Source organism: Dipodomys merriami, unplaced genomic scaffold, assembly GCF_024711535.1.
Source record: "Dipodomys merriami isolate MVZ:Mamm:240054 unplaced genomic scaffold, mDipMer1.0.p SCAF_102, whole genome shotgun sequence".
Taxonomy (NCBI): domain Eukaryota; kingdom Metazoa; phylum Chordata; class Mammalia; order Rodentia; family Heteromyidae; genus Dipodomys; species Dipodomys merriami.
The window spans coordinates 2,505,941-2,533,330 of NW_027202294.1; the positions used below are offsets into that span (position 1 = coordinate 2,505,941).

The window sequence follows — 27,390 nt, forward strand, 5'->3', positions numbered from 1 at the left end:
CCTTGATTAAGTCCACTTTCTTTCAGATTAGAACACCAGAGCCCCCTAGTGGACAGCAACCTGGAGTCCTGTTTGTTGTCTAAAGAATTCTTGGCATGATTTTTTATTGTTTTGTTATGAGTTTTTTCTCCTTAGCTCATTTGCATAGCAGAGGTGCTCCATCTTCTTTGTAATAAATAGTTAAACCATTCCCATTCCCATTTATAACCTCCCTCGTGGTATAGTGAAAGGACAGTTATCTTTTTAAAATCATTTGATCTAGTATGTTAAACCAAAAAGATATTATATCCTTATTTTTTGATTGGTTTATCTTCTATTTGATGTTGTGTTAATGGTTATTCTTTCTTTCAGAGCCATCATCAACCACTTTAATCCCAAAATTGAGTCCTATGCTGCTGTGAATCATATATCTCAACTGTCAGAGGAGCAGGTAAGCCATTACTTTGCCCAGAGTGACCAGTATCTGGGATCAAGCACTTGCTTTCTCTATGGTAGCAGGGAGTTCTGTGGCTGAGCTTTTAACAGAGACCATAAGAGCCAAGCTGTCAAGGGGAATTAGTGTAGAACTGTTTGATAGTACTTTAAATAGAGTAGTACCGATTGAATTTGTACTACCATAAGGATTTGTTTAATTATATAGAAGATATGCAGATGAAAATTTAGAGAATTATTGTTTCATGTAAAGCATTACTCTTTTAATTTTAGAGTCATTTTGATTTTTTTAATGAGAACTTAAAAATGGATGAAAATGCCAATTAGGAAAACTCTGAATTCAGTTTAATTTAAAACTGTTCATCTTGGTAAAACATGAGCCCTCATTGGGACAGATTTTTCCTTAGTAATTGAGTTCCCTTTGCCTTGAGCAATTATTTTCAAGCAGGTTTTTCTATTTTCTATGGCATAGACTGAGTTAAGAGATTCAGATGTGTGTGTGTGTGTGTGTGTGTGTGTGTGTGTGTGTGTGCGTGTGTTTGTGCGTGTGTGTGTGTGTGTGTCTGTGTGTGTGTGTGTCCGGCCTGATTTCTCTTTCTCTCAAAGTGCTTGTTGTACTCAACTCTGCATTATATAAAAGTCCAGATGGGGCTTTAGCATGACATGGGGTTGAACTTGATGCTTAATTTTGAGGCTATTCATTCTCGTGTTGTTAAAAGCACAAAATAAAACATACATAGACTTTCTCTTCTTTCTTTCCCATCTTGCTCTCAAGTTGGAGGGGCCAAGATATAGATTGCAAGCAAAAAAGAAAAACACATATAATCCACTAGTCCTTTCTTGCCGATGTATCATTGTAACCCTTTTCTGAGCTCTAAACTGATCCGGCAGCTATGGTATATACCAGTGCGTTCCAACAGTCCTTGAAAGCTATTTGTCTTACCTAATGAGACACCAGGCAAGCCTTTTCTCTTTTTTTTTTTTTTTTTTGAGGGGGGGTCCAGTCGTGGGGCCTGAACTCTGGGCCTGGGCGCTGTCCCTCAGCTCTTCAGCTCAAGGCTAGTGCTCTACCACTTGAGCCACAGCACTGCTTCCGGATTTTTTCTTTTTGCTTATGTGGTGCTGAGGAATCGAACCCAGGGCCTCAGGCATGCAAGGCAAGCACTCTACCACTGAGCCACCTTCCCAACCCAAGGCAAGCCTTTTCTTAACAGACAGGCTTCTCAGGATTCCCTGCAGTGGCCCTTTCCTTAACCAGATGGATGGAACTCTATTAGTCTGTCAATTGTTCTCTTTGAGGTGTTTGTTCTCTTTGGTGAGGCCAGCTGTGTGGATGCCTCCTCACATTTAAAAATGTTTTTTGTTTTTTTTTCTATTGCCAGTTCAGGGGCTTGAACTCAGGGCCTGGGCACTGTCCCTGAGCTTCTTTCGCATAAGGCTAGCACTCTACCACTTGAGCCATAGTGCCACTTCCAGCTTCTTCTTTTATTGTGGTACTAAGGAATCAAACCCAAGGCTTCATGCATGCTAGGCAAGCAGTCTACCACTAAGCCACACTCCCAGCCCTTAAACTCTGGGGTTGATTTTTGTTTTTTTATCGGTCATGGGGCTTGAACTCTGGGCCTGGGCACTATCCTTCAGCTCTTCAGCTCAAGGCAAGCACTCTATCACTTGAGCACAGTGCCACTTCTGGTTTTCTGGTAGTTAATTAGAGATAAGAGTCTCACAGACTTTCCTGCCTGGGCTGGCTTTGAACCATGATCCTCAGATCTCCGCCTCCTGTGTAGGTAGGATTACAGGTATGAGCCACAGGCGCCAGGCTATATCTCTGATTTTTAAAAATTCTTTTTCCTCTATGCCTATTGAGCAGTTCAGAGTTCTATTCTTTGATGCTGGAACTCTCTAAAAGGTGTTTCTTGGTGCTGCTACCTTTTCCTGTTGGACCAATTCATGTCAATTTTACTATCATTTTTATGTAGAGGATTGTAACATATTGAGTTCTGTACAGTGAGAGGAGTAATTTTCTTTCCTGCCACAGTGAGATGTGGTTAGTGTGGAAGCTTAAAAAAAAAAAACCAGTAAGACACATTTTTGCTGTCAGCCACGTGCAGCATTCATCCCCCAGCAGCTTGTGAAGGTCAGGCTGAAATCTTTTTCCAGCAGTAGCAGCCACAGACCAATAATAAAATCCCATTGTGGTGCATGAGGCAATCTGGAAAAGGATGATTAGCAAGCATGTGTCCTAACCCTCCTTCAACTTTTCTCAAAGTAAATGAAGTAATAAAAATACATCTCAGAGCTGTGGCTCAAGTGGTAGAATGCTAAACTTAAGCAAAATAGCTCAGGAATAGCACCCAGGAACTGAGTTCAAATCCAGGACCAGAGAAAACAAAAATACATATGGGGCGGGGAATGTGGCTTAGTGGTAGAGTGCTTACCTAACATGCATGATGCCCTGGGTTTGATTGCTCAGTACCACATAAACAGAAAAATCCAGAAGTGGTACTGTGGCTCAGGTGGTAGAGTGCTAGCCTTGAGCAAATCAGAGACAGTGCCCAGGCCTTGAGCTTAAGCTCCAGGATTGGCAAAAGCAAAAACAAAAACAAAAACAAAAAAAACACCTCAAAAGAAGTCTATAAGCCAGAAATGAAGCAGTTCCTAGGGATAGGGAGAGTATCCAAGAATAGGGAAGAAATGGGAATTCTCAAAGATTTACTTAGACAATGAATAATTGCATGCCTATGATGCTGAGTAGTGGGGATCAGTGGTGTATACTTGCTGTTATGGAGTTTTTGTATACTCACTGTCTCTCTTAGCATTCTTTTTGCCTTGGAAGCCTTGGAAGGGTACTATGTCCTGATACCCTTTTCTTTCTCTTTCTCTTTCTCTTTCTTTCTTTCTTCCTTCCTTCCTCCCTCCCTCCCTCCCTTCTTTCTTTCTTTCTTTCTTTTTATTATCCTGTTTTTTATTTATTTTATTATAAAAATACTGTACAGAGGGGTTACAATTACATGGGCAAGATAATGAGTACATTTCTTATCAAGCATTGTAGCCTCTTCCTTTGTTTCCCCTTCCCATCCCTTCCCAGCCTCCCCCCCTCGTCCCCCCACCCAGTCCTCCCCCCACCAATCTTTCTTTCTTTCTTTCTTTCTTTCTTTCTTTCTTTCTTTCTTTCTTTCTTTCTTTCTTTCTTTCTTTCTTTCTTCCTTCCTTCCTTCCTTCCTTTCTCTTTCTTTCTCTCTCACTCTTTCTTTCTTTCTTTCTTTCTGGGGGCTGTGCGTCAAACTCTACCACTTTGAGCCACGGTGCTGCTTCTGGTCTTTTGGTGGTTAATCAGAGATAAGAGTTTCACAGACTTTCTTGCCCAGGCTGGCTTCAAACTGTGATACTCAGATCTCAGCCTCCTTAAAAGATTTACAGGCTTGAGCCACTGGTGCCTGGCACCTGGCTTTGATACCCTTTTCAAAACCACCCTTAAAATAGTTCTCTTTCCTAGCTGCCACTGAAGAGTGCTAAATGACAGCTTTATAGTGCATTTGGTTTTATTCTCAACCCTGTCAGACTAGAAGTATTTGACTGCCTTGTTTATCTCCAACATGTGTTAGAGTACTTCTCTCCCTTCACTTAGGAACATTAATGCTAATGTCACTTATTCACAGCTTCTCAAAGAGCTGGTTTTAGGATGCAGTATGGCCCTATAATTGTTTGAACTAAGTAGGGGGAAAAAAATCAAGAATTTAATCCTCGGTAGATTTGAATATACTTCTAAAATAAAATCTAAGCCCACAGATGGGCATTAACTAGAATTATCCCAGTAAGTTAGCAGACAAGACAGGGCTCTTTGCTAGATTTGCCTGCCTAACTTGTCATTTCTTTCTGGTAAGAAAATTTTGAATTCTTGTATACTGACAACCTCCAGGTACAATCTCTGTTATGGACATTTCAGGGTGATGCATTACTACTGATTAAACAAAGCCTGGGCTTTTTTTTTCAGACATGTAGAAAATAGCTGATAATTTTCTGTTAATTTTCATTGGCTTCATGGAGGGCAGAGCTTGTTAATTAGTTCATATCCTCAGCATGACTGAGTAGTCATACACTTTCTAGTAAAATGAATGAATTTTTATAGTGACTATGCAGGAACTTCTTTGTTTTGACCTCTTTTTCTGCATGTGATAAAAATATTTACAATTTTTGTCTTTTTGTGGTACTGGGGTTTTAACTCCGGGCCTCATGCTTGCTAGACACACACTCTATCACTAAGCCATGCCTATGTCCCATTTTTAAGTAAACATTCTGTATGTTCATATTGCTGTGCAATCATCATTGCCTGTCTCTCTAGAGCTTTCTGATTGTTTCAATGCTAATACCCTATCGTCATTAAATAATACCACCCATTCTGCCTGCCCTCAACCCCTGGTAACAACCGTTCTGTTCTCTGACTCTGAATTTAACTAATCTAGGTATCTTTGTGAACTTACATACTTTTGTGACTGCTTATTTCATTTATCATAGAAGATCCTTAAATCTCAGTCTCTTGGGTAGCTAGGATTACAGGTGTGAGTCAATTTTTATATACAAAAGTAGGAAAGACTATTTTGGCCCCTTTTTTGCATTTGACATATCTTTATGAATAAAGATTAGAGAGAAACTGTAACTTGCTTTTCTAAGAACTATGAAACTACTAGATTTGGCTTGTTTCTAGTACGTCTTCAAAATTGTCCTTCAGGAGTTTGGAGATTCCTCAACAAACCAAGCATAGAACTACCCTATGATCTCAATTCTGCTCTTGGACATTTATCCAAAAGATTACAAGTTAGGATACAGTAAAGATACCTGCACACCCATGTGCACTATTCACCATAGCCAAGTTACAGAAGTAGCCCAAATGCCCTACAATAGACAAATGGATCAAGAAAATGTGGTAAGTGTGAGTCTACACACACATATACATACAGTGGAATTTTTCTTATTTTACTTACCCATCAGGAAGGAGAATATTATTCCTTCAAATATATTCTTTGCAAGGAAATAAATGGACCTAGAAAAAATTATATTAAGTGAAGTTAGGCTCAGAGAGACAAATGGCACATGTTTTCTCTCATATGTGCAGGTTAGATCTAAATTATAAATATACGTGAAAACATAAACAGTACAGGGTCATATGCATATATACAACAAACATTGCCTAAAGTATGATGTACATGGGGGAGGTTATAAATACTTTGAACAACTAATTTACAGTTTACTAACTTTCTGAATACCAGGAAGCCAACACATATGTTGTTAGGGGTGAAGGAGTCAAGGGGAGGGAGAGAAGACAAATGGAGCCCTTGGAATAATTACTTAAAAGTAATTTTTTTGCCTGTCCTTAGACTTGAACTCAGGGCCTGGGAGATGTCCCTAAGCTTCTTTTGCTCAAGGCCAGTGCTCTACACTTGAGCCACAGTGCCACTTCCAGCTTTTTCCAAGTAGTTTATTGGAGATGAGAGTCTCATGGACTTTATTCTACCTGGGCTGGCCTCAAACTATGATCCTCGGATCTCAGCCTCCTGAGTAGCTATGATTACAGGCGTGAGCCACTAGTGCCCAGATCCTAAAGATAATTTTTAAAGCTCTGTGTATATGTGTGTGTGTAAAAAAATTATCCTTTAAGGCTTCTGCCAGGTGAAAAGGAGATTTAGAGAAAGAAGATTAGCTCCTTCTTTTTTCTAGATGGCTTGTTGGTAAGCATCCATTTCTACCTGATATGCCAAGCAAACTTGATCATCAGGGATAAGGATTCATGAAAGAACTGAAGCTAAAGATTCAGAGTAAGAGATTTAGAGTACGGGGCTGGGAAGGTGGCTCAGTGGTAGAGCGCTTGCCTTGCAATGCATGAGGCCCTGGGTTCGATTCCCCAGCACCACATAAGCAAAAAGAAAAAAACCGGAAGTGGCACTGTGGCTCAGGTGGTAGAGCGCTAGCCTTGAGCTGAAGAGCTGAGGGACAGTACCCAGGCCCAGAGTTCAGGCCCCACAACCGGACCCCCCCCCCAAAAAAAAAGATTTAGAGTACATAGCAATCTAAATTTTTTAATTTTATTGTCATGGTGATGTATGGAGGGGTTATAGTTACATATTTAAGGTAATGAGGTCGTGGGGCTTGAACTCTGGGCTTGGGCGCTGTCCCTAAGCTCTTCATCTCAAGGTTAGTGCTCTGCCACTTGAGCTACAGCACCACTTCCGATTTTCTGGTGGTTTATTGGAGATAAGAGTTTCATGGACTTTCCGCCCAGGCTGTCTTTGAACCGAGATCCTCAGATCTCAGCCTCCTGAGTAGCTAGGATTATAGGTGTAAGCCACCAGTGCCTGGCATGAGTACATTTCTTGTCGAACATTGTTACCCTTCCCTCGTTTTTCTCCCACTTTCCCTCTCCTTCTCCCATCCCAAAATGGTTTTGACTTAAGGAACTTTGAGTCCTTCCACTTCAGAGCTGTTTTCTCTCTTGGTCCAGTTATATTCATTTTCTTTCCATTTTGAAGCTGACTACAGAGTAGCTATCATAAACCTGAAACTCTAGTCTTTAGCCCCTCTATCAGTGACTTGTACCCTAATTTTCATTTCCACAAGAGGATAGTTGACTTAACAATCTGTGTTTCTAATAGTTGAGTTATACAAATAATTGAAGATGGAAGATATTTACAAGAAACTGTTGATGGGCTGGGAAGGTGGCTCAGTGGTAGAGTGCTTGCCTTGCATGCATGAGGCCCTGGGTTTGATTTCTCAGCACCACATAAGCAGAAAAAGCCGGAAGTGGCACAGTAGCTCAAGTGGTATAGTACTAGCCTTGAGCTGAAGAGCTGAGGGACAGTACCCAGGCCCAGAGTTCAGGCCCACAACTGGCAAAAAAAAAAAGAAAAAAGAAAAGAAAAGAAAAGAAACTGTTGATCCTAGGATAAATCTTGAGCTCAGAAGCTTAGAGAATATCCTGTCTTGATGAAGCAATGCTCCCTTCACAGAAGTATGCCGGAAACAAAGAGCTTTCTGGAAAGGTTTTCTTCCCTCTGCTGTCCTATTGCCAACCACTAAGTACTTACTCTCTTCTGTTCTACTTTTCAAAAGGTTATTATTGGTGACATCATATTAGAGATTGGACTGCAATCACAAAGTCTGCCATAAACTTTCTTGGAGTAATATTTACTGACAGATGCTTCTTAACCTAAGATCCAAATTTAGCAAGTTAGTTTAAACTAAAATTGTGTGTAATATTATGCATATGTCCTTTTCTTTTCTTGAAGAAGACCCATCTTTTCTAAGATTTTCAACAAGTCTTTGATTCCTCTTCAACATTTTTAAGATTAATTTTGAATAATACTTCATGCTTTCCTTAATCCAAAACCATCGACCCATGAAAGTTCTCATTGCATATCTTGAACTCCTAATAGGCTTTCATTATTTGTCTGGTTTTACAAACGCTATGACATTGTATAGCTGGCCATCTGTGGCTCTTGCCTCTAATTCTAGCTACTCTAGAAGCTGAGATCTGAGGATCACGTGGTTCAAAGCTAGCCACGGCAGCAAAGTCTTGTGAGATTCTTGTCTCTAGTTAACCATCAAAAAGCCTAAAGTGGAGCTGTGGCTCAAGTGGTAGACCAGTAATCTTGAGCAAAAAAAGCTCAGGGATGGCACTTAGGCTGTAAATTCAAGCCTCAGGATGGCAAAAAAAAAAAAAAAAGCTGGAGAATTCCAGAGTTCTTGCAAGTTGTATTCCTCTATCACAGAACACCTAGACACTGAGACACTGAATGACAGAAATGCAAGTCAGTCATTTAATAATACCCTCCATAATCAGTAATGCACTGACTCTTACACCTTCGTGTGTGTGTGTGTGTATGTGTGTGTGTGTGTGTGTGTGTGTGATTCAAGTTACATGGGAGCTGAGATCATGAGAATAGTAGTTCCCTTGCATGCACGAGGCCCTGGGTTCGATTCCTTAGTACCACATAAGTAGAAAAAGCTAGAAGTGGCACTGTGGCTCAAATAGTAGAGCACTAGCCTTGAGCTGAAGAGCTGAGGGACAGTGCCCAGACCCAGAGTTCAGGCCCACGACCAACCAAAAAAAAAAAAAAAAAATACTATGAGCCAACCAAGTGCAGGTAGCTCATGTCTATAATCCTACCTACTAAGGAGGCTGAGATCTGAGGATCATGGTTCAAAGCCAGCCTGGGGGCTGGGACGGTGGCTCAGTGGTAGAGTGCTTGCCTTCCATGCATGAGGCCCTGGGTTCCACATAAGCAGAAAAAAAAAAGCTGGAAGTGGCGCTGTGGCTCAAGTGGTAGAGCACTAGCCTTGAGCTGAAGAGCTGAGGGACAGCACCCAGGCCTAGAGTTCAGGCCCACAACCAGAACCCCCCCCCCCAAAAAAAAAAAGCCAGCCTGGGAAGGAAAGTCTGTGAGACTCTTATCTCCAATAAACCCCAGAAAACCAGAAGTGGCGCTGTGGCTCAAGTGGTAGAGCACTCACCTTGAGCTAAAGAGGTGAGGGACAGTGGCCAGGCCCAGAGTTCAAGCCCCATGACTGATTACATATATATAATTAAATAGATAGTTATTTCTATCTATAAGTAATTTTTCTAAACCTTTTTTTTGTTGTCTCCTAATCCTACAAACCATTATAAAGGACTTTTAAATGTTAGAAATGATGCATAGGTATACTAGTATACCTATACTAGTATACTCAGTTCTTACTATACTAGTAAGAACTGAGCCTCTACAATGCTGGATAAGAAATGTGCTCATTATCTTACCCACGTAATTGTAACCCCTCTGTACAGTATTTTCACAATAAAAATATATTAAAAAAAAAAAAAGAACTGAGCCTCCATTTTGTGAGGTACAGAGACCTGGATAGCATCCATTACTTGAGGAAGAATGCACGCACACACACACACACACACACACACACACACACACACACACACACACACACACACACACACACACACACACACACACACACACACACACACACACACACACACACACACACACACACACACACACACACACACACACACACACACACACACACACACACACACACACACACACACATATCTTGGGAGAAAGTCTTAAGAGCTTAAAGGTTTATCCAGAAAACCAAGCCTGAGACTGATTGTTCACTCTTGGTGTGTTAGAAAATGTGTAACCAGCCATTAGGGAATGTGAGTAGTAGGAGGGGAACCAATTTGTTGTGTTCAGTGTGAATGCTCCCACTATAGCTACTACTGAAGCCAGCTGCCTCTCAAATTCTTGACATTTAACAGTCAGCGGTCCCAGGCCAAGCCTGTGTGAGCCAGCTCCAGAACGTCAGTGGTTGTTGAGGAAGACTAGTAGAAGGGCTGTGATGCCATGTGGCAGGGTTTCTGATCAGAAAGTGAATGTAATTTACTTTCCCTGTGGGAGATACCTGTATAAAATTCTCCCCACAGTACCTTTAGAACTTAGGTAAACTTAGGTAATTAAGGCTTCTGAACAGCCTACCCTGACAAGCCCCAATGTTTTTTAATCTTATGATAGAGCCCTAAGCATCATGCAAAACATACCATGGTAAGATATATGCTGGAGCTCTGAGATTTGACTCACACAACAGCCATAACTCAGTTGCCTGTACTTGGCATTGTGTTTTTCTATCACAGCCCGCAGTCTTGTGCTGTCTCTCTGTAGCTATGTGTGATGTTTACTGTGAGAACTATTTGAGTGCGAGCATGTGACACAAGTGTTGGCCTTTTGACCTTGCCTTCCTTGTTGCCTTGGTGTAGATGCTGGCATTTCAGTTGACCTGTTTGGCATTTTTTAAAAAGGGAGGGGAGGGTGGGACGGTGGTATACATTATTTCTTCACTAAATGTCTTAAAGCAGGAAAGACACAAATTCAGAGGCAGAAGGGCTTTCCTACAAGCTGCCTACCTTCCATAATCAACTTTGCGTTATATAGGCATCTTGATTTTTTTTTTTTTGGGTCCGGTCGTGGGGCCTGAACTCTGGGCCTGGGCGCTGTCCCTCAGCTCTTCAGCTCAAGGCTAGCACTCTACCACTTGAGCCATAGCTCCACTTCCGGCTTTTTTCTTTTTGCTTATGTGGTGCTGGGAAATTGAACCCAGGGCCTCAGGCATGCAAGGCAAGCGCTCTACCACTGAGCCACCTTCCCAGCCCCAGGCATCTTGATTTTTATTCTATTATTATTATTATTATTACTATTATTATTTGCCAGTTGTGGGGCTTGAACTCAGGGCCTGAGCCATTTGTGCTCAAGGCTAGCTCTCTACCACTTGAACCACAGCGCCACTTCTTATATATAGGCTTCTTGAGAAGTGGGTCAGTGCTGCTAGGGTGACCATTTTTACTTGAACCAGTGCTTCCCTACCATAAGCACTTCAGAGGAAAGTTGGGGATTTAAAACAAATAGATAAGAAGAAAGAAACAACTAATAATTATTGAGCCCAACCCTTTTACATGGTTATTTATTATATCACCCATCCATGATAGGTATAATTAGCATTTTATAGAGAAGGACACTGATGAGATTAATTTGTTCAGGGTCACAAGTTATAAAGGATAAAGCTATAATGTGAACCTAGGTCTGTCTGACTCCAAAGCCCAACCTTTTTCTATTTTTCATTAGGCTGGGCATCAGGTCTACCAACCTGAGTCTTGTCAGATATTTTGAAGGAAGAGATAACCACAGATAGGAAGATGGAGAGGGACACAATAAAAATAAAAACAGAGCTTATTCCTGGAAGATGGGGAAAGTTCTGGATTGGGAAGGATCTTTTCAGTTGAGGACAAAAAATATCCAATGGGAGCTTGCCTCGAATGCATGAGGCCCTGAGTTTGATTCCTCAGCACCACATAAGCAGAAAAAACTAGAAGTGGCACTGTGGCTCAAGTGGTAAAGTGCTAGCCTTGAGCTGAAGAGCTGAGGGACAGTGCCCAGGCCCAGAGTTCAGGACCCACGACTAACCAAGAGAGAGAGAGAGAGAGAAGGAAGGAAGGAAGGAAAGAAGGAAGAAAAGAAAGAAAGAAAGAAAGAAAGAAAGAAAGAAAGAAAGAAAGAAAGAAAGAAAGAAAGAAAGAAAGAAAGAAAGAAAAGAAGAAAGAAAGAGGGGGGGAAAAGTCTCAGGAACAATCCTGCCTGAGCTGACTTTGAACCACAATGCTCAGATCTCATCCTTCTGAGTGGCTAGGGATTATAGGTATAAGCCACCAGCGCGCATCTGGCTCAGCAGTTTAAAGGTGTACTTGGCTTTTGTTTGTTTGTTTGTTGTTTTGTTTTTGGTCAGTTGTGGGCTTGAACTCTGGGCTTGGGGGCTGTCCCTCAGCTCTTTAGCTCAATGCAAGTGCTCTACCACTTGAGCCACAGTGCCATTTCCAGCTTTTTATATGGTGCTGAGGAATTGGACCCAGGGCCTCTTGCATGCAAGGCAAGCACTCTACCACTGAACCACCTTCCCCACCCTTAAAGATGTACTTGGAAGAGCATGATTTGCCACTGTGGTAATATTCAAGGCTAAAAGTGCTATTGTATAAACTTTTTTCTCTGTTATAAGCAGTGTTATTTTTGAAATGTTTTTGTCAAGTACCAAATAGAATCTTGACTTGCCTTAGTGATTTTGCTCAGTCTAAAAATGAACACTCCCAGCTAGAAAGTTGTTCATTGGATTTTTTATTTGCTGGTTTTTCTTTTTTTTTTTTCGGTCGTGGGGCTTGAACTCTGGGCCTGGGCGCTGTCCTTCAGCTCTTCAGCTCAAGGCGAGCACTCTACCTCTTGAGCTACAGCACCACTTCCGGTTTTCTGGTGGTTTATTGGAGATAGGAGTCTCACAGTCTTTCCTGCCCAGGCTGGCTTTGAACCATGATCCTCAGATCTCAGCCTCCTGAGTAGCTAGGATTACAGACGTGAGCCACCAGCGCCCGGCTTGCTGGTTTTTCTTTTGAGTTTTCTTTTTCTTCCTGCCCAGGCCAGCCTAGACTGTGATCCTTTTATTTATGTTTCCCTCTAAAGTTGGCAGGACAGGTGTACACCACCACACCCAGATTTTTCTGTTGACAAACCACAGTGCTCCTTATTTCTACCTCCCAAGTGTGCCTGGCCCTCAGATGGAATTTCTGATAAAGATATTTGCCTGCTAGGCACCGGTGGCTCATGTCTGTAATCCTAGCTACTCAGGAGCATGAGATCTGAAGAACGCAGTTCAAAGCCAGCCCGGGCAGGAAAAACCGTGAAACTCTTATGTCCAATAAACCACCAGAAAACCGGAAGTGGCGCAGTAGCTCAAGTGTCAGAGTGCTGGCCTTGAGCTGAAGAGCTGATGGACAGCGCCCAGGTCCAGAGTTCAAGCCCCACACCCAACCAAAAAAAAAAAAAAAAAAAAAAAATATATATATATATATATATATATATATATATATATATATATATATATATATATATATATATATATATATATATATATATATATTTGCCAGACTGGGAATGTGGCTCAGTGGTAGCACACTTGCCTAGCATGCATGAAGCTCAATTCCACAGTACCACATAAACAGAAAAAGCCAGAAGTGGTGTTGTGGCTTACATGGTAGAGTGCTAGCCTTGAGCAAAAGAAGCTCAGGGACAGTGCCCAGGCCCTGAGTTTAAGCCACAGGACTGGCAAAAAAAAAGTTATTTGCCAGCTAGGAAAGAATAGGTAAGTGAGGACTGGAAAGGAAGCAGATACTCTTCTGCTGAATTTCCAGTAAGTTATGATCAGACATGGTATTTTGTTTCCCTCTCTGAGATGTGGTATGTATTCAAAGAAAGAAATCTTACCTGGAGAATACAAAGATATCTGCCTTTTGATTGGAGCTGGGTAGAGGGCTCCATTTCCAACAAGTTGTAGAGAAGGTCTGAAGCATATTTGTGTGTATCATGTTTCCTTTAGTCCTGTTACTTGGCTGCAATTAGTGCAAAGAAAAGTTTCACAAGGATTGTCTAGAGCTTCAACCAAATAAGTCAGGAAGGCAGAAGCAACTGCCCCGGGAAATTAAAAGGAAGTCACTGTCATCATTCCTTTAATCTACTGATAGCCTCTCACACTAGTTACCCACTGTGAGGTTCATGATCTGATCCACCTTGCTTGAAGGGCACAGCCAGCCTGCAAGATCAATAAATCATGGGACAGTGGAGAGCTCTTTGGTAGTGGGCTTGAGAGGCATGGATGGGGAAAACTGGCCAGCTTAAATTGGCTTTGAAATTGGGTTTGGTCCTGAAGTATAGGAGATGAAAACAGAAAGGACAAACCAAACAGAAAGGATATAGCATATTCAGCGTGGTTGTATAAAAGCAGTTAACTTTCTGAAGCCTAAGAGATGTCCATTTTTTAGATTGTTTCCAAACAATTGAGTGATGGAGGAGAGGTTATCCTGGTTAGAAAGTCACTCTAAATACCCAGCAAGGAGAGACACTCTGAGGAGAGTGTGGTGTATCTGTGGTTTTGTTACAGCTTGCTATTTATTCCAGTTCCTATGCTTTGGGATTTTTTTTTTTTTTTTTTTTTTTTTTTTTTTTTTTTTTTTGGTTTTGCTTTTTCAGCCACTTTGAGCTAAAGCATTCTGAAAAAAATACCAGTTCTTACTATGGCTCTCAGGACCTACTTTGCCTAAGAATTCTCTGCTACTAAGTGTCCTTAATGCAATAAAATAGGAAATCTATGTCTTTGCTTAGGGTTTCCAAGATTTGTGCTCACTTATGAAAAAAGTTCAGAAGTGCTTGTTGTGTCAAAGTAGTTATAAAAATGCAAAACCTACATGTACTTTTGAAGTATCGCTAAATCACTAGTTTCTCCTTAGAGCTTTGCCTCTGTGTGCTTTTGTAGACCTCTCAGCTGATACATTTCCAAGTGCATCAGCCCCACCTTTATAAACCTAAGAAGGGCAAATGAACCTCCCCATTCTTGAATCTCCAGTGAAAAATTTTCTCATTACAAATCCATAAATGGTTGGCGGCCATCCTTACTTGGAGTGAGTTTTCTCTGGGAGTGTCAGGATCATCTAATGTCTTTCATAATTGCCTGTTTCATGAAAAAGGCAAAAGTGGAACTGTCATTATTAGTCTTTTTTTATTCCATTTTCTGTTTTATTTTTATAGATTTATGTGGTTCTCTTATTTCTCATTTGCTTTGGTTTAATTTGTTCTACTTAATCTGAAAGCTTGTCATCAATTATTAGTTTATTTGTTTATTATGCTGGTACTGGGGTTTGAATTTAGGGCCCCGTGCTTCACCTTTTTTTTTTTTTTTTTTGGAGGGGGCAGTCTTGGAGCTTGAACTCTGGGCCTGGGTGCTGTCCCTGAGTTCCTTTTTTTTTTTTTTTTCCTGAGTTCCTTTTAATAAGGCTAGTGCTCTACCCCTTGAGCCACAGAGCCATTTCCAGCTTTTTCTATGATTAATTGTAGATAAGAATCTCACTGCCTTTCCTTCCTGGGCTGCCTTGAGCTGTGATCCTCAGATCTCAGCCTCCTAAGTAGATAGGATTACAGGAATAAGTCACCAGCGTCTAGCTTTCTGTCACTTTTTCAGTCATGGCTGGTACTCTGCTAGTTAAGCCACTTTCTCGCTCTTCATGACTTATTGAAGTTAAGAATGTCTTAGATTTGTTTACCCAGGCTGGTTTCAAAATGTTACTGTTTGATCTCAGCCTCCTGAGTAGTTAGGATTATAGGAGTGAGCTATCAGTGTCCAGGCTTGTTTTTTAACATAAAATTTTAGTTCCTGTGGCTAAGCAGCAGGGCTGAGGGCTGAATCTATCATTGCAGATGCACAAACACTCAATCTCAGGCCCTGATTTCCAATCCTCAGTGTCCAGGGAGAATTGCTGCTCCCAGGGCTCAGACTTAGTGTAAGAGGGGAAGGAAGGTTGCTTCAGCCTGGGATCAGCTGTCACCCTTCTGGTCTGAGGCCCAGCATACAGAAGCCAGGAAGTAGGCAGGGCATGGTAGTGATGTCACTGTACAAATAGGCAGACAGGCATGAGTCAGGGCCAGCTGCTAGGACAACATGGACTGTTGCACAGCCTTCTGCAGTGACTGCCTTGTCACCAGCAGATGCACAACAACTTCTGAGTGCTTGGTGAGCCACTTCCAGACCTGGTCATGTGTCATCATGGTCATGTCCCAGCCATTTACCTGCATGATCTTGTCTCTAATCTGCAGCCCAGCAATTTCCCCAGGACCTCCTTCAGATACCTATGTGACATAAATGCCCTTGTCTGTCTTATCTTCTGAGAAGGGATTCTGGGAGGGATCCTGGTCAGTCCCACCTCCAATGCTGAAGCCAAGGATTAAGTTCTCACCTTAGCACAGCTTGCGAATTTCAATCTATGCATCACAGTGGTAACCATAGATGTAGGACATCTCGACCCCAACCTGGGAAACAGTCACTACGCAGGGAAGCCCAGCCCGAGAACAGCCCGTTTGCATTTTCATTCAGTTCAAAATATTTTCTCATTTCTCTTGTGATATTTAGAAATGTGTTGTTTTGTTTCTATAACTTGGTGATTTTCCAAATATACTTTTGCTATTAATTTAATTCCCTAGTAGTCAGAAAATATTCTTGGTGTGGTTCCAATTCTTTTTTTTTTTTTTTTCTGTCGGTCCTGGGGCTTGAACTCTGGGCCTGAGTGCTGTCCCCAGCTCTTCAGCTCAAGGTGAGCGCTCTACCACTTGAGCCACAGCGCCACTTCTGGTTTTCAAGTGGTTTATTGGAGATGAGTCTCTCGGACTTTCCTCCCTGGGCTGGCTTTGAACTGAGATCCTCAGATCTCAGCCTCCTGAGTAGCTAGGATTACAGGCTTGAGCCACCGGCGCCCAGCTGGTTCCAATTCTTTTAAACATGTTTAGATTTGATTTATGATCCAGCATATGATCTGAATGCTTTATTAGCACTTGAAAAGAACATGTTTTGCTGTTGTTGAGTAAAATTTTCTATAAATACTCTTTAGATCAAGTAGATTACTAATGTCAAAATCTGGTTTTCTACTTGTTCTGGCAATGACTGAAAGTAGAATCAAAATCTTCAACTGTAAATGTAGGGGTTTTGGGGGGTTTTTTTGTTTTGTTTTTTGGTTTTTTTTTTTTTTCCTCCAGTCCTGAGGCTTGAACTCAGGGCCTGGGCACTGTCCTTCTTCTTTTTTTTTTTTTTTTCTCAATGCTACCATTCTGCCACTTGAGCCACAGCCCACTTCTTGCTTTTTCTGTATATGTGGTACTGAGGAATTGAACCCAGTGCTTCATGCATGCTAAGCAAGTACTCTACCACAAAGCCAAATTCCTAGCCCAACTTCAGACTTTTATAGCTATGTACACATACATAAACATTGGATTCTGTCTTCAGGATGAGGTGATTCCTTTATCATGAAATTTCATTTTTTACTGTTCCTTGAAGTCTCCTTTGCCAGATATTGATGTAGAAATTCTTTTTATTGTTTGTATAACATTTATGGTTTTTTTTAACTTTCAACTTGTATTTTTATATTTTAAGGGGGTTAACTTATTAGCTTTATTTAAGTGGTAACTTTTACAAAGCCCATAGTTGTTGGGTCTTGGTTTTATATCCATTCTGATCATCTCTTTCTCTCTTTTTCCCCTCTTTTGTACCAATACTGGGGCTTGAACTCAGAGCCTCACATTCTTGTTTGGCTTTTCTACTTAAGACTGGCAGTCTATCACTTGAATTACTTCTGGCTTTTTGCTGGTTAATTGCAGAGCAGAGTCTCTTAGAATTATCTTCCCAGGCTGGCTTCAAATTTCAGTCCTTAGAGGCAGGGTGCCAGTGGCTCACGCCTGTAATCCTACCTACTCAGGAGGCTGAGATCTGAGGATTGCGGTTCAAAGCCAACCGGAGCAGGAAAGTCCATGAGACTCTTAGCTCCAGTTAACTACCAGAAAACCAGAAGTGGCGCTGTGGCTCAAGTGGTAGAGTGCTAGCCTTGAGCTGAAGATCTGAGGGATAGTACTCCGACCCAGAGTTTGAACCCCAGGACTAACCAAAAAAATAACAAAAACTTCAGTCCTTAGATCTCAGCCTTGTGAATAGTTAGGATTATAGGCATGAGTCATTGGTGCCTGGCTAATCTCTTCCTTTTAATAATAATGTGTCTGAGTTAATTTTTTTTAAATCCTGATAGATATACATTTTTTATTTTTATTTTTCCCATCATGGGGCTTGAACTCAGGGTCTAGGTTCTTCTGTTCCTGAGCTTTTTCGCTCAAGGCTCGCACTCTACCACTTTGAGCTAGTTTTCTGGAGGTTAATTGGAGATAAAAGTCTTACAGACTTTCCTGCCCTGGCTGGCTTTGAACTGTGATCCTCAGATCTCAGCTTCCTAAATAGCTAAGATCAGGGGGGTTAGCCTATGTTAGCCTGGCTGATCCTGCCAAATCCTGCAGATGGTTGTTCATAGTTAATGTTTTTCTCCTTTGTGAACTCTTTTGGTTTTATTATTTTATGATTCCATTTATTCATTTAATATTTTCAGTGGTTATATGACTTCATGTAACAACTTTGCATATTTATTTTTGCCTCCCCAGTCCTTTGTAATATTGTTACTATACATTTCTCTTTGATTATGCTAAATTTCATAATGTTTACACCTGTAAGCATAGCTGCTTAGGAGCTGAGATCTGAGGATCATGATCTGAAGCCAGCCAAGGCAGGGAAGTCCATAAGATTATCTCTAAGCGCCAAAAAGCCAGAAGTGAAGCTGTGACTTAAGTGGTGGAGCACTAGCCTTGAGCAAAAAGCACCCAGGCCCTGAATACAAGCTCCAGGATCCCCTTCCTACCCCCTACCCCTGCACCACAGTCAGTTATTGAGAGTGAAGGATGTGCTCAAGTGGTGGATTACTTGTTAAGGCCCTGAGTTCAATTCCATAGTAGTACCAAAAAAAAAAAAAGTCAGTTACTGGTGCACACCTGTAATCTCAGCACTTGACTGAAACTTGTGGATGAAGCATTTGAGGCCAGCTTGGGCTCCATAATTAGTCCAAACAAACAAAATCCAAGGAGGAGTCAATTACCTTGTTTTTTGATTCACCCAAGTATTTACCAATGTGTTTCTAGTAACTTTTTGTTTCTACTTGTATATCAAAGTGATAGATTTTTCTTCTGTCAGAACTTTTAACAGGTCTACAGTGCAGGAGTGTTGGCAACACCTTTTTTTTTGGTCATTGGATCAATTGTGGGGTTTGAACTCTGGACATGGGTGCTGTCCCTGAGCTGCTTTTTACTCTATCACTTTAAGCCACAGCACCACTTCTTGTTTTCTGGTGATTCATTGAAGATCAGCCACCAGCTCCTGGCTGGTTGTCTTTCCTGAATGTTGAACTTAATTCAAGAAAGCTTCCTGTGGGACAACATTATCCTTTTGAAACTTTCTTTAAATCTGCAATTTAGGTAGATTTAGATGCCTTTTAAGTCTAGTTTAGTGTAGTTACTGAGTCTTGAATGTTTTATTTTTTTTTTAATTCTCTGGATAAGCCAGGGTAATCTTAGTTACTCAGGAGGCTGAGATCTGAGGAGTGCAGTTTGAAGCCAGCTAGAGCAGGAAATTAACCACCAATTAACCACCAGAAAACCAGGTGACACTGTGGCTCAAAGTGGTAGAACACTAGTCTTGAGTGGAAAGCTGGGAGGGATGGCAGGGGATGCTCCAGCTGATCAAAATTCAAATGTCTCTAAATGAGTTCTAAAAGAATCAATGACCTTGCAAATCTTTTTTTTCTCATTTCTTTCTTTTTTTCCTGTATCTATCCCTCTTTCCCTACTCATACTTTTCTTCCCCTTCTCTCTTCTTTCCTTCCTTTCTCTCCTCTTTCCTTTTCTTTTTGTCTACCATACACATGCAGCTCTTATTATTCAACAGATTTATTGTGAATAATGCAAATTTTCTGAGCTCTTTCTCTACCTCCTGGGAAACAGTAAACATTCAACATGATGTAGACTTAATTTAGTAACATAGGTGACTGGCTTTGATGGGAGTCTTAAGTTGTCAATAACAGTCACATCCATTAGCGAATTTTACACTCAGAATTAGCTCCCACAGTCATATAAAGTAGAAGAGGTAATAGACAAAAGAGACTTTGGGTTCCTGATAATTTTCAGGTGTGACAGTAAGTATCTCAACTTAGCTACCTGGTTCATAGGTCACTTTGCACAACTGACTCCAAACCACTGCACTGCTACTGACTCAATCCTGTATGTGCTTGATTGCTCCACGTTAGTTATTAACTTCATAACAGCCCTGAGGGCTTTAGAAGCCTATCAAAGTGCTGAGAACAGTGTGAAGTGCTAGACTGCCAAGGTCTATCGCTAATCTTAACCATGTGACCTTGATGAGAGATTCCTTTCCTTTTTAGTTGGGCCTGTTACTAAATTAAGTCTACAAAAGCATGTTGAATGTTTACTGTTTCCTAGGATTCTGTAAGGCGTTGTAAGAAATCCATAATGTAACACTGAGTCTCTCCCTTCAGGATGCTAAAATCAACGAGAAAATCAGTCATAGTAATAGAATGTTTGCTTCTCCAGGAGAGGGCCTACCACTGCAGAGCTTAACGCACAAGTCTAGGGAAGTGTGTTCTTTTCTCTACAACAAACCTTTCATTGGGAAATCTGTAGGAAGAAGGTATCTTAAAAAATGATTGTAGATAGGGCTGGGAAGGTGGCTCAGTGGTAGAGCACTTGCCTTGCATGCATGAGGCCCTGGGTTCCATTCCTTAGCACCACACAAGCAAAAAGAAAATAGCCAGAAGTGGTACTGTGGCTCAAGTGGTAGAGTGCTAGCCTTGAGCTGAAGAGCTGAGGGACAGCGCCCAGGCCCAGAGTTCAGGCCCCATGACTGGATCCCCCCCCAAAAAAATGATTGTAGGATGGAGAGAGCTTAGAAACTAATAGTAATGGTTACACTTGTTAAGCACTTTGACTGTTCAAGTGGTATGCTTGGCACCTTATATACATTGCCTTATTTAGTCCTCAGAACCTAGCTCTATTTGATGAAAGTGTTGCTCTTCCCATTTTATTTTATTTTATTTTATTTTTGAGTCTGGTCGTGGGGCCTGAACTCTGGGCCTGGGCACTGTCCCTCAGCTCTTCAGCTCAAGGCTAGCACTCTACCACTTGAGCCACAGTGCCACTTCTGGCTTTTTTCTTTTTGCTTATGTGGTGCTGAGGAATCAAACCCAGGGCCTCATGCATGCAAGGCAAGTGCTCTACCACTGAGCCACCTTCCCAGCCCTCTTCCCATTTTAAAGATGAGAAAACTGAGGCTTAACCAACAAGTAAGTGGAGGATAGAATGTGAATCTAGGAATGCAGACTTTATTTTTTTGTTTTGTTTTGTTTTGTTTTGTTGGTCATGGAGCTTGAACTCAACTCCTCAGCTCAAGGCTAGCGTTCTCCTACTTGAGCCACAATGCCACTTCCACTTTTCTGGTGGTTAATTGGAGATAAAAGTCTCATGGAGGGCTGGGATGTAGTTCAGTGGCAAAGCGCTTGCCTAGCAAGTGCAAGGTCCTGGGTTAGATCCCCAGTACCAAAAAAAAAGAAAAGACCAAAAAAAAAAAAGTCTCATGAATTTTCCTGCCCTGGCTGGCTTTGAACCATGGTCCTTAGTAGCTAGGATTATAGGCATGAGCCACCAGCACCAAGCTGAAGGCAGACTTTAGAGCCAGACTCTTACCCTTTCTCCTCGTTCTCTTCTTTCCTTCTCTATCTTTCTTTCTCTATCTCTCCTTCCCTTCCTCCCTTCCTCTTTCCTTCATTCCTTCTTTCCTTCCTTCATTTTCTTCTTTCCTCCTTCTGCCTCCCTACCTTTAAGCTATGAAACTTCAAACAGTAACATCACTATCCCCTCATTTGTCTTTTCTGTCAGAGGAGTCTGAGCAGATACTGTGAATTCTATGAGCTGATGATGGGGAAATAGTGAAAGTTTGGTCTGTGGACAGTTTAGGAAGATTATCCCTTCACAATGGATCAGGGACAAAGTATTCATATAACTAAGACCTGAATATTTAGGTTTATTCTCCATGCCACCCCTTGAAATTGTTCACTGCTCTGACCTCCTGGTCTTATCCCTAAAGAAACTGCAGAGTACACAGTAGCCTTCACAAAGGATTGAACAGTTTGATTGCCCAAGACATCATTTCCATTTTGTAGAAGAAACTGAGCCCCCTAAAAATTTCTTTTAACTAGTTAAGTGAATCTGAAGCAGGACAAAGTAAACCCAGTATGAAGGAGGCAGAAAGATCTGGAGTTCTAGGCCAACCTGGGCTTTAGTGAGACAGTGTCTTAAAAAATCAGAGTCCAGTGAGGAAAGAGATTTACATAGAAACCCTCTGAACAGCCTTATTTTGTGGGGGAGGGTGGTCCTGGGGCTTGAACTCAGGCATGGGCACTGTCCCTGAGCCTCTTTGTGCTCAGGGCTAACACTCTACCACTTGAAGCACAGTGCCCATCTGGAAGCGTCCAGATTTTTCTGACTATTTTATTGGAAATAAGAGTCTCACAGACTTTCCTGCCTAGGCTGGCTTTGAACTGTGATCCTCAGATCTTAGCCTCCTAAGTAGCTAGGATTACAAGCGTGAGCCACCAGCGCCCAGCACGTGTGTGTGTGTGTGTGTGTGTGTGTGTGTGTGTGTGTGTGTGTGTGTGTGTGTGTGTGTGTGTGTGTGTGTGTGTGTGTGTGTGTGTGTGTGTGTGTGTGTGTGTGTGTGTGTGTGTGTGTGTGTGTGTGTGTGTGTTGATGTGGTGTGGAGACCTAGACCTGAGCTTTTGTATCCAAAGCTAGCACTTTACCACTTTGAACTGAGATCCTCCAAACTCAGCCTCTTGGGCAATGAGGATTACACTTGTGCCCAGCCCCGAAAAGGTTTTTTTTTTTCCTTTTTTTTTTTTTTTTTTTTTTTTTGCCAGTCCTGGGGCTTTAACTCAGGGCCTGGGCACTGTCCCTGAGCTTCTTTTGTTCAATGCTAGCACTCTTCCACTTGAGAGTCACAGGACTACTTCCAGCCTTTTCTGTTTATATGGTACTGAGGAATTGAATTTAGAGCTTCATGCTTGCCAGGTAAACATTCTTATCACTAAGCCACATTCCCAGCCCCCTAAAAAGCTTTATCTTCCTAATTCCCTTTGAACTTGTATATTTGTTTGATAGCACCAGAGCTTCATTTTCTATGATTAGGGGTTTGACAGGATTAAAGCAGAATGGTAAGAAATAGAACAGAATAGCTGGGCATCAATGGCTTATACCTATAATCCTAGCTACTAAGGAGGCTGAGATCTGAGGATCACGGTTCAAAGCCAGCCCAGGCAGGACAGTCTGTGAGACTCTTATCTCCAATAAACCACGAGAAAACTGGAAGTGGTGCTGTGGCTCAAAGTGGTAGAGTGCTCGCCTTGAGCTGAAGAGCTCAGGGACAGTACCCAGGCCCAGAGTTCAAGCCCCACAACCGACAAAAGAAAGAAAGAGATGACAAAAGAAAGAAAGAGAGAAGGAAAGAAAGAGAGAGAGATAAGAAAGGAAGGAAGGAAGGGGAACAAAATGATTGTTGTCTATTTAGATGAAAGATTGATCTTGAGATATGAGCATTTATTAAGTCTTTCTACCCTTAGCCTGAAGACCACAAGATAGATGAAGCCTAAAAAGCCCAACTGAAAATTAAAGGCATATAAATTCTGAGCTTCTAAATAAGCACTAGGAAATCAAAAATAGCAGCCAAATCTAATTTTGCTGAAAATGAGTGTGGAGTGCTCTGTAAAGTTTGTTTAGTTGATTGGTTGGGTTTTTTTTGCTCTGTAAAGTTTTGTTAGTGGTTGAGCAGGACTGAGTAGACAGGTCTTCAGTCGCTACTGATGAGAAATGACAAGGTCTGGAGCCATGGGAGTTCTAACATCAACCCTGAATACTGAACTTCAGGATACTGAAACTACTCTCTCTACAGAAGACAGCAGAGGCTAGATGAACTGACAGGCAACTTTCCTCTGTTCTGAGCAAGACTTTAGACTGTCCACTCTTTGCCAGTTAGAGGAAAATGCTCAGATGACATTCTGTGAGGCCTCAGTCTTTTTGGAGAAGTTAGAAGAAGTGGCCCTCTATTTACTGTACCTTCTTTTTCAGCAGTTGGCTTTAGCATGGTATTTGTCTTTCCCAAAGGGAAGGCCAACACTAAATTGTTGGGTTGTAGACATTGCTGAAGCTGCTTAGATTTTACAGCTTAGGAAAACATTTTATTTTACCTAGTTCCTGGGGACTGGTACCCTCTTGAAGGAATTTTGTCTTTTTGTGGGGACTTAAACCATTTGCTTCCAAGCTAAGACCTTGGCTATAGATATTTCAGTCACAAATGTAGCCCACTTGCATGAGAGGACTGGATTACTTTTGGGTGACTGCCAGTGCGGGGTACCAAGTCCCATTAAGCTGACAGATGGAATTAAAAGCAGAAAAACTAGCCTGTACTGGGGTTTGTGGGACACAGCAGGCAAAATGAACTATGTAGCTGGTTGGAGAGAATGCTGGGCAATACCTCAGCCTTAGCTGTCCCTTTACTCCAACCCTAAATTTAAGAGCCTCTCACATAAGGACACAAGCCTTCTCTGTGTTCACCCCTCAGCATTTCTCTTGCCTCAGGAATTCTTGGCAGGCAAGATTGTTTGCTTCCAAGAGGAGTCTGCTGTGGCACAAATTTGGACTGGTAAAGGGAACAGTCCAGAGGCCCTTTGCACCCATCTATTTTCAAGCTCTCTGCCATGTCCTAACTCTAGATTATTCTCTTGCCTCCTACCTAGGAGGCAAGTCTCCCCTCCACCCAACACCCAACCAAGCTCCCTCTTGAGCAAGGAACTCTTCATGATGTCATAGCCTTCCTGAAGCTCAGATAACTTCACTGAGATTGCCAGAGTGAACAGTCATCCCATCTCCTTGTCATTCCTTTCTTCCCAACTCATTTCTGCTAATGTGATAAAGAATCTCTCCTCCAGCAGTCTTGCCTTTGATATATGGTTTTATAAACTAATGTCACATTGGCCCAGGGTATGGTCATCTCTTCCATCTTAACCCATAGTCTGTGGAAGTCAGAGAGAGGCCAGGTGTGAGATTACATACCTGTAATCTCAGCGCTTGGGAGACTGAGACAAGAGGATCTCAAGCCAGGTGCCAGTGGCTCAGGCCTGTATAATCATAGCTACTCAGGAGTTCAAAGCCAGCCTGGGCAGGAGAGCTCATGAGAGTCTTATCCCCAATTAACTAAGAAAAAAGCTGAAAGTGGAGTTGTGGCTCAAGTAGTAGAGTGCCAGCCTTGAGCAAAAACGCTCAGCAACTGTGCAAAATACTGAGTTCAAGCCTCAGGACTGGTACCACAAAAAGAGGAGGAGGGAGTCACAAGCATCTGGACTACATTCTACATCTAAAACCAGCGTATGCTATATAGCAAGACCCTGTCTCAGAAAGAAATGTGGGGGATGAAGGAAGGAAGGAAGGAAGGAAGGAAGGAAGGAAGGAAGGAAGGAAGGAAGGAAGGAAGGAAGTCAGAGAGCCATTGTTAAGGAGATTACTCCTCTTCAGAAGCTCCAGCTTAATTTTGAAAGTGTTCCCTGCACCCTGAGGCTTGGATGCCCAAAAGTTCTATCCAGGCAATGGATAGGAAGGCTGAGTTGGCATTGAGAGTTGAAAACAAGTGGCAGATGGTGCTGAGGAACATCCCAGGACCAAAGAAATATGATTCCCAGAAAGGGGGAAGCAATGAGACTTTGGCAAAGTCTTACTCAACAATAATGGCAACTTGGCCAGAGGAAGTTTCAGATTAGGGCTGAGAACACCCTTCATGTTATCATGGATACTGGTGACCTCAGACACTCGCTGTTCCATTACCTCTTCCCATGCTTTTTACCACAGCCTCAGTTAAACAGCCATGGTGGCCAAGCTGGGCTGCTTAAGAAAGGTGGGAAATGAAAGAGATTAGAAAGTGGTCCAGAAACTACAGTAATTGCTCCCTGCCACCCTGCCTGCTTGGTTTGTACCTTGGCTCGAGACTGAGACCCTTCCTGACCCGTGACTTCCCCCAGGTGCTAGAGGTAGTACGAGCCAACTATGATACACTCACACTGAAGCTGCAGGACGGCCTGGACCAGTATGAGCGCTACTCTGAGCAGCACAAGGAAGCTGCTTTCTTCAAAGAGCTGGTGAGTACACCCACCGCCACTCCTGTTTCTGCCTGTCTCTCTTAGAAGACCTATTCCCAGCCATTGGGTACTGTTGTGCAGGTAAAATGTAGGTTTGCCGAAGTCTGATAAAACAAGACTAGAAGAGTTTACTGGGATTGGGTATATACTTCTCTATAAAAGTAGTTTAGAAGAAGGCAGCACAGGAAGAGAATGTTCCTGAGATGGCATTGCCCACCTTCTCTGCAGCCATGGAGATAGCCCTTGCCCAGCTCAACTGGGTCTGAAATTATGTGTATGTTCCCAGTGGCAGCTCTGGCTCAATGCTCCCTCCTTACCCTGTTAGTGCAACTTACGAGAGTAATGGATTCTTCTTCTCTTCATGCAACCACTTCTTCCTAACATCATAACTGTCTCCTACTCTGCATGTCCTCCTAATATGGTTCTCTACTTTTACTTCCCCATGCCCATCCCACTTTCCAATCGTTCAGCTTTCAGCCCCTACCCTTTACCACCAAAAGCCAATAAGCGTTTGTTCTGCCTCTTACTTGACTTTGCTGTCAACATCTGCACAGAACTGGACTCTCCCTATGGGCTGTTCCTCTACTGCCCCATGTTGAGAGCTGTTCCAGAAAAAGCTCAAACTCCTTGCAGTTGTTCCACCCAGACAGGTTGGTGGACAGAAACATCCTGGCTGAGGACCAAGATCAGGACACCCAGGCTTTGCACCCACTTATGTCCTCAGACCTCCTGCTCTTGGGGCAGAACTTGCATCAGCTTGGTTTTAACTTCCCCTTGTCAAGTCTGTGGTGAAGGGGATGACGTTTAGATTGTTTTCTGCTAAATCAACAGCCCAACTCTGACCCTGAGGGTTTCTTTGGGGAAAGTTAGTTGGCAACAAGGAAGTCATTAGTATGAAGAGAGAGCAGATAGAGTATTTTTACGAGGTGTCCAGTGAGTCTTTACATGTTGGGGTTGGGGAGGGAGAACTACTGGAAGCCAGCAATTAAAAAGAGAATTATGGGCTGGGAAGGTGGCTCAGTGGTAGAGCGCTTGCCTTGCATGCCTGAGGCCCTGGGTTCGATTCCTCAGCACCACATAAGCAAAAAGAAAAAAGCCAGAAGTGGCACTGTGGCTCAAATGGTAGAGTGCTAGCCTTGAGCTGAAGAGCTGAGGGATAGCACCCAGGCCCAGAGTTCAGGCCCCACGACCGGACCCAAAAAAAAAAAGAGAGAAAGAATTAAATTGGGCTGGCTCAGTGGTAAAGTGCTTGCCTAGCATGTATGAAGCCATGGGTTCGATTCCTTAGTACCACATAAGCAGAAAAAGTCAGAAGTGGTGCTGTGGCTTAAGTGGTAGAGTACTAGCCTTAAGCAAAAATAAGCTTAGAGATAACACCCAGGCCTTGAGCTTGAGTTCACAAGCCCCAGGACTGGAAGACAGAGAGAGAGAGAGAGAGAGAGAGAGAGAGAGAGAGAGAGAGAGAGAGAGAGAGAGAGAGAGAGAGAGAGAGAGAGAGAGAGAGAGAGAGAGAGAGAGAGAGAGTTGAGAGAGAGAGTTGAGAGATGAAGAGGATCAGAAAGAAGAATTAGAGGATATAGGTTCTGAGGCTCTTGGGTACTGCCCTACTCAGTTCTTCCCTTGTCTGAACCTCCGGCACAGGGGAGAAAATGGATCTGGTCCAATTGGAGCTCATGAGCTTTTGTTGCTTGCTATTTGCCATGCTGTCCTTTCCTTTT

The 27,390-nt window shown here is 42.4% G+C and overlaps 1 protein-coding gene across 3 annotated transcripts in view; it reads left to right on the plus strand.

The window, feature by feature from the left end:
* Armh3 (armadillo like helical domain containing 3) overlaps positions 1-27,390 on the plus strand; it is a 208,568-nt gene that overhangs the window by 178,423 nt on the left and 2,755 nt on the right. For all 3 annotated transcript variants that reach the window (XM_069994911.1, XM_069994912.1, XM_069994917.1), the window contains 2 exons: positions 352-430; positions 25,556-25,672. In XM_069994911.1, coding sequence (XP_069851012.1) covers positions 352-430; positions 25,556-25,672 — 196 coding nt within the window. The remainder of the gene's footprint in view (positions 1-351; positions 431-25,555; positions 25,673-27,390) is intronic.